Source organism: Camellia sinensis, chromosome 1 (assembly GCF_055761805.1).
Source record: "Camellia sinensis isolate YWXY chromosome 1, ASM5576180v1, whole genome shotgun sequence".
Classification (NCBI taxonomy): domain Eukaryota; kingdom Viridiplantae; phylum Streptophyta; class Magnoliopsida; order Ericales; family Theaceae; genus Camellia; species Camellia sinensis.
In genome coordinates, this window is record NC_138961.1 from 182,735,337 (window position 1) to 182,742,989 (window position 7,653).

Consider the following 7,653-nt stretch of genomic DNA (forward strand, 5'->3'; position numbering starts at 1 on the left):
GGGCCCCACTATCACATCATTAATGGTGCTATTAAAGCACCACTTTTAGTGCTCTAAACCATTTTTCTTATAAAAATCATATTCTTGTCTCAACACCCTAGCCTAGTCCACATTGTAAGTGTAAAGCAGAACATTTTCATCTGCCAATTCCACATTGATAAGACATTGTCTCATCACTTTACTTCACAAGAAAGCTTTTATTGGAACTCTTTAGCCTGTATCTAGAGACATATTAATATTTTTTTAATTTTTTATAAAAAAATAAAGAGAGTGATGTGATAATTTATACTTATTTTTTGACCTTTTAATCAAAAGTAAAAGTTTCCAAACGAAGCCTAAGACTTTTGTGAAGAATTACTTTTGAAAAATTTCACTACAGTTTGAAGCATTGAAAAATAATTATCAATAAATGATAAATTTTATAAATATTAATTAGCATGCTTGGTTATTATTTTTCAAAAATACTTTTCAGAAAATTTAACTTTCTTATTTTTCGTATTTTTTTATTTTTACTGAATTTTTTTAATATTTTAAGCAATTTTTTTTTAATTTTTAGACATACCTAACATAAATATACCTAGAAAGTAAAAAAAAATTGAAAAAAACCTTTTAAAAAAAAAAGGGTTATAATCACCATTTTAAGACCATCTCCCGCCCTTACTCAAATATTTCATCAAATTTAAATTTAGTAAAAAATGTCTACTTTTCTATTCTCATTAAACTCATATCAAATAAAGACAAAACTTTCATTAAATCAAACTTACATTTATCTTTTCATCTAATATTGGATTTGATTATTGATAGACGACTGGGTGAATGACCTCTAAACAAATGGATTTTAAAATAAATTTGATGAAAATTTCCTCTTCAGCAGAATATCGGCAGGTTTGATGAAAAACATTGTATGCGATCAAATTTTTTACGGTAAATTATAAACAACTTCTCGAGGTTTGGTGAAAATACAAATTCCCTTTGAGGTTTGAGAAATTACATCTCGCTCTCTGAGGTTTATATTTTCATAACAAATTGCTCCCTGAGGTTTTTATTTTCATACAGATTCCCTCGTAATTTGTTATGCAAATTTGATCCTCAGGAGATAATTTGTAATTTCTCAAATATCAGAGAGAATCTATATTTTCACCAAACTTTGAGTGGTGTTTGTAATTTGCCCAATTTTTTATCAAATTTTTACCCAAACCCAAACCCACACCCACACCCACACCCACACCCACACCCGTGCCCGTGCCCGTACCCACCCATCCCGGTCCGGTGCCATCCTCCTCCCTCTCTCACTCTCTCTCTCTCTCTCTCCCAATTCTAACCGAGCTAGGGCATTCGCAGCAGAGTGGCAAGTTGGCAACTGTTACTTGCTTCCAAGTTTTGATATCTCAGGTTGATTTTGATTTTGATTTTGATTTTGATTTTGATTTTGAGCTAGTGCGATACACTCTTCCTGAACACGCACATTCACACACAAATTTACATAACATTGTAAGCGATCATACATAATATTGAAATTTGGATTATAAATTTTGGATATTGATATGAATAGGACCTGAGAAAGCAATCAAGGCAAATATGCCTCGGAGTATGTCGAGGTCACCGTCGTACAGACGGAGATACTCTCCGTCACCGGTGAGTTACAGGCACAGACGCCGTACTGGAAGGGACCGAAGCCGCTCACCTTATTCTAATTCTCACAACAACAGGTCTTCTCATTCATAATTCTCTACTTTCTCAAACATTTCATACTCAACATTTATATACATTTTCTTTGTAAATTGGACCTTATTTCATCATCCCTTTTTTATGTTTTAATTTTGGGTCTTTCTATAATACACACACACTCAAAAGAGCTGTATTTATGATATCTTGTGGCTTTTGATAGCACGTTGCGTCATAATCAAATCATTTTCAGTTACAGTATATAAAAAAGAGAGACAATAATGGGTAATAAACAAATCAACAAACACAATAGGTCGTAACTAAGTCATTACCAACACTACAATGGGCCATAAACCAATATCACAATAGCTCATAATTGTGTGTATTATAGAATTTCCCTTTACTTTTTCTTGTGTGTTAATATCTTATTTAATTTAATCCAGAAATCAATTACAATGATTTTACTAATTCAAGTCAGAATTTTATGTGTAATGGAAATTTTAGCTCATCTTTTACAGATGCATCATTTTTCCTTTGGATGTGTATATCTGGAAATGCGTCAGCATTGATTGGTGAATTATAGGAAATGTGATTTTTTTTGCCCTAGTTGGTTGCGTTTGAGGAAATTGATATGGGAAATAGATGGGCCTCTATGGGATGATGGTGTGCACCCTTGTGATTGGTTGCTCTGAAACATAGCATTCTTATTTGCAGTGTTGGAGGTGGTGGATTTAGGAGTTAGATCATCAAATTCAATTTAATTTTTAATGGGTGTTTTGCTTGTGGATTTTGGTTTTATAGAATGGAAATGATTTTATTTTATTTTTTAAAAACTTGTTGCTTTGATATATCAAATGAAGGGGTGATATTTAGAAATAATGCTCGTGGGATTTTGCATTTTATGCCCAAATCCAAGTCCGCAATCGGCACCACATGTCCAAGGTTAGTGGGGACAATGTGGAGACTGAATTTTTATTTAGCTAGAGTCAGTTAGTAAAAAATTAGTGAGATCAACTTATGATTCTGTAAACACCATAATAAATCCAATCCTAAGGGATTGGCCTGGTGGTAAGGCCTTAAGTCTTAGGGATGTGCTCTCTCCAAGTTTCACGGATCGAAATCTCTTAGGTGCTAACAATTTCTTGGGGTCATCGGACTAAGAAAGAATTCTTGAATTAACCGTAGTGCACTTGCGGAAAACTTCTTACCGAGGGCCTGTGCACCTGTGGGGATTAGTTGGGTTTTGATTCAGACACCCCAGTGCCAATTAAAAAAAAAAAAAAAAAACCCACAATAAATCCATTTTATTTTGTCACCAGAAGCACTCATAATAAGAAATATAAAAGCCATGATGAAAATTGAAACCCTAAACTGAAATACATTAATCCAATAGAAATTAAAAACTAAATAATTAATTTTAAAAAACAATTTCCATCCAACAAGTAAAAATTTGAATGAATGAAAGTTTCTCTATTTTACTTACCTTTATGATTATGTTAGTCGAAGAAGGTGACTATAACAAGGTTTAGCACTATTAGACATTGGGTTCGGATTCAGATGCAGATATGCGTGCCGATGATGGCTTGTCCCTGTTACTCAATAGATGAGATTAGATGGATTTTTAGATCTCACCTTATCTATGTAAGAGATAAGGGTAGTTACCACTATCACATTATATTAGGATAGTGGGAGGTGATATACGGTGGACATATAGCTGAATACTAGGTTGTCTTCAACTCTCTCTCCATTTACATCTTAAAAAATAGGGGTTCTTTTTGTTCTTCCTATCTGCCATTATTGAACTAAGAAAAACCTTGCACTGTGGAACGTGGGTTATGCCCATTTAATTTGTACCGCAACCTTTTAATTTGCACAATATTTTTGATGGGTAAGTTATAGGAACCTCTTCCCCCTCCGAAAAAGAAAAAGAAAAGAAAAAGGATTCCATTAAATATGCTCTTGTTTTCTGTTTCAAATTTCATTGGGTTCTATTAACTTGATTTCCTTATATGTTGCTTTGCCCTTGAGTATGGAACCTAGATTTTCAATAGTTTATTTATTGGATACTATAGGTTGCTCATCTTTTTTAATGTGCATTCTGTGAAGACATTGAAGCAAAGTAAACTTTTTTCTCCGTGAAAATAAATGATTTGTCTTCATAATAATGTTCACTGCTTAAATCGACTTTTTCTAGAACATGGATTCATTTTTTGTCCAATTTACTTGCATTTTAACTTGTGGAGCTGTATATAGTATTGATAATTTCATTATATGCTTCATGACATTATGATTTGTATGTGCGTTTCTGTTAGTTGGAGTGAGATGCTTAGAGTTAATGTGAATTAGCTTGATGATAATTATTCCTTGGCCATACATCGTCTTCTTCTTCTTCTTCCCCTTTTTTTTTTTTTTTTGGTTTTCCTATTTAATGGTTGTGTTGCTTCACATTCTAGTTTTTCCGATCAATTCATCAAAGGTTTCTATGATGTAATTCTCTAATTTCATCTGTATGAGGTGGGATTGCATTTGCACTCAAGATAGAGGAGGCATAAAGCATCAGTTGCCTCAAACTGTCTACAATAATATTGGGATTGAACTAGTGAATCATGATGTTTATTTGCATAAGGAAATTGAGTTTAGAATCTTAATAAATGGAAACAAATAGTTGGTTCCCATACACACCTTAATTATCTGTTGGGGAAATAACTGAAGAATTGAACAAATCAACTAAAATGGTTAAAAAGAGGGTAACCCAGTGCATGAGGCTTTGTTTAAGTTGGGATATGGGGAGGGCAAGATGTACAAAACTAAAATGTTAATTCAATTTTATTTTAATGTTGAGGTAACAATTTATGTTATCTTGGCAAACAAATATATTCGGTAGTGGGATTTTTTTTTTCCGAGTGGACATGGCATTCAAGATTTAGTTAATATTCTATAATTGTTGTTACTTCACTACATAGGCGAAGAAGCCGTTCTGGTACCCCACGTCGCCGTAGAAGTCGTTCACCTGCTTTGAGGCGCCGTAGAAGTCGATCTCCAACGCCTAGACGACAGAAAAGACAAAGAAGTAGGAGTAACTTGGTGTCTCCTCCACCCAAGTCCCGCAGTCCAAGTATTGTGTCAGCTGAGCGAAAAAATGCAATTGAAAAATTGAGAAAGGAAGAAGAAGAAAAGAAAAGGTACATCCACTTTTTCTCGTACTTATCATGACATGTGCTGTAGGATTTTTATTTGCATTCTCTATCATGTTTTGGCAAGAAGTGACATATGTTATGTTGTATTCACAATTATGATTTTCTTAACATGGATAGATTTTTGGCATTGAGTATACAATTCTATCTTCATATGGTTGATATATATTCGAAAGCATGAGACGTATTTAATATGAAAGATATCCAATTTTTGTAGTAACTGTTATACTAGATAAAATTGGCCTGACATAGATTAATGTTATTGATTGCATGTATTTTTCATACTTCCTGCAACTAAGCTTCATTCATAGAGTGTCATAGTTGTTAGGGTGTCTTACATATATTTTCATTGATTTCTAGCTAGGACAAGGGTCTAGGTCTAGCTTGCTGCCAAGTGCATCTTAGAGGTGCTTGGGGTTGTCTAGAGTGTCATAGAATGACGTCAGGTTGTGGGAGGCTTATTCATAGTGGCCTTGTTTTGGCTTGAGATAAGAATAATATCTGTTGCAATTTGCATTGCATCTTTTAGCAAATGCCCCATTCAATATTTTGTGTTCATGTGCGCGTGCATGTGTTTGTTCTATATATACATGATGCCTTTCAGTTATGTTTTGTATTTGCATTCTTCCAAAATTCAGAGACTGGTGAGTTTCTTTGTTGCCTATCTCATACACAGAAAATAGGCTATAATATTTGAATGTTATTAAAGAGCTATTGCAGCCTTGCAGGCAAAGATGTTGAATTGATGGTTTAAAATAATGTGGATATCAGTTGATGATAGGAATGATAATTAGATAACTTGAGCTTGAGTTGATTTCTTTCTTGGACTGCTTCTTTTTATAAATATGTGCTGCTGTTGAAAGATGACCATGCTTTCTCATTCCTTTCTTTCCTGTTTTGTACCCAAGAATTGAAATTATTATGCCTCTCACCAGGCAATGTGATTAGATTCTAGATTTACTTTTGCATCAGATTCGTGATTAGTTCTGAACATGCGACAGGGTGCTTGACATTCTTCTTTTTCTGGCCTTTATGTGTGAAGGATGCTACTGCTATAGTTCATCTTGTTATATTTGATGATCAATTGGTGCATCGTTTATCTACTGTTCCCAGTTTTGAACTTCATATGTTATGGATCAGAAACAAGTTATAGAGGTATGCATTAACGGCATCAGCTTTTATTTAGCATGGTGATGGATGGGATGGTAATGAATAATGAAATTTTCTGTCACTTTTGGCTTGTTGGTACTGCTGTACTACTGTAATGGCCATTCCTGTAGTTAACTGTTTACATCTTCTATTAGGCTGCAACTAGAAGCGGAGATGAAACTATTAGAAGAGGAGACTACAAGGAGACTGGAAGAGGCAATTCGAAAAAAAGTTGAGGAAAAGTTGAATTCTGAGGAAGCTAAACTGGAAATAGAGAAGCGAATTGAAGCTGGTCGGAAGAAACTGTTTGATGATGTTGAAGCTCAACTTGAAAAGGAGAAGGAAGCTGCTCTTATTGAAGCAAGGCAGAAAGAGGTATGTGTCTTTGAGACCAGGTTCTAGCTTTTGTTCTCCTTTAGATGAATATAATTTTTGAGTAAAAATTAGAATGTTTTCTTGAAACCCCTTTCCCCTTTTGTTTGTCATTGTTGCTTGCATTGTGGTCATTTTTGTGATATCATTAAATCATATCCCACAGGAACAAGCTCGAAAAGAGAGAGAAGAGCTGGATAAAATGCTTGTGGAGAATCAAAGGAGGGTAGAAGAGTCTCAGAGAAGAGAAGCTCTGGAGCAACAGCGGAAAGAGGAGGAAAGATACCGGGAGCTGGAGATGATTCAGAGACAAAAAGAAGAGGCTGCTCGAAGAAAGAAAACTTGAAAAGGACGTTGAAGTGCAGATCAAATGAAGTTATTACGCAAGTACAAATCTTTGGTGAAGCTGTCTTTTGGGACGGGTCTGTAGTGATGATCTGTACACAGCATTGACAAAGAAGACTTCTTGTATGTCTGACTTCTCTTTGAAAAGTAGAGAATTTGGGCTATTGTTTTACTTTACCAGAACTGGTTTTGCAGTAGCAGAACACTGTTTTTGATAACTGGATGATGATGTGTAATATTGGAAAACTATGAGAAAGACTAATAAAGTACATTTTCGAGTCCTACGATCTCTCAGTGAAGTTGTCAATATAGAGATGGTCTTTGATTCTCAGTTATTTAGTATGGATTAGGTGCTGCAATCTGCATTTGTACTCTGCCCATTTGGCCCTTTGGTTGCAAATGGTAGAAAATTTGTGGGTTTTATTTACTGTTCTCAATCTACTATTTTTGTTTTATTGCAGTATCAATGGAAAATGAGTATACTTACATTATATCATTTTATTACAACTAAAGTTATCGGCTACATAAATTATGGTGACCAGATGTGGAAGCGAGCTTTTTTGAAGCTTGCCTTTGAACTTGTTGGAGCTGATTCGTCTCTTACTTACCGGAGGTTATAGAGTTTGTCAAATCTTCATATGCAGCCATACTACAGTCATTTACATAATTTTTGGTGTGTTTTATTTATTTATTATTGTTATAACTTTCATGTAACATTTTGTAATTGTATCTCTATAGTTTTCTGTAGATAGATGTGCAACTAAGTAAATATTCATTGATTGCATATTAGTGACAGAAATACATAAGATGCATAGTGATAATCACCAAATCATCATGGGTTCAACTCTAGGGAAGTTGAATTAAGGGAGCAAGCATTTGGTGCTTGGCAAAATGTCGAGAGTAACTCTCATATGTGCTAATTTAACAA

General features: G+C 34.3%; 1 protein-coding gene across 1 annotated transcript; it reads left to right on the forward strand.

The window, feature by feature from the left end:
- Nucleotides 1-1,232: 1,232 nt before the first annotated feature.
- LOC114307522 (uncharacterized) lies at nucleotides 1,233-7,007 on the forward strand. The gene is made up of 5 exons (XM_028252907.2): nucleotides 1,233-1,392; nucleotides 1,553-1,709; nucleotides 4,629-4,847; nucleotides 6,164-6,383; nucleotides 6,547-7,007. The coding sequence occupies exons 2-5, from the start codon at nucleotides 1,579-1,581 to the stop codon at nucleotides 6,724-6,726; spliced, it is 750 nt and encodes a 249-aa protein (XP_028108708.2). The 5' UTR covers nucleotides 1,233-1,392; nucleotides 1,553-1,578; the 3' UTR covers nucleotides 6,727-7,007.
- The last annotated feature ends 646 nt before the right edge of the window (nucleotides 7,008-7,653 follow it).

What these genes read in the sequence shown, in the direction of transcription:
- LOC114307522 (XM_028252907.2), top strand. Translation starts at nt 1,579, where the DNA reads ATGCCTCGGAGTATGTCGAGGTCACCGTCGTACAGACGGAGATACTCT. An exon ending in TCTAATTCTCACAACAACAG is followed by an intron (nt 1,710 to 4,628) that starts GTCTTCTCATTC and finishes TTCACTACATAG; the next exon opens with GCGAAGAAGCCGTTCTGGTA. An exon ending in TTGAAGCAAGGCAGAAAGAG is followed by an intron (nt 6,384 to 6,546) that starts GTATGTGTCTTT and finishes CATATCCCACAG; the next exon opens with GAACAAGCTCGAAAAGAGAG.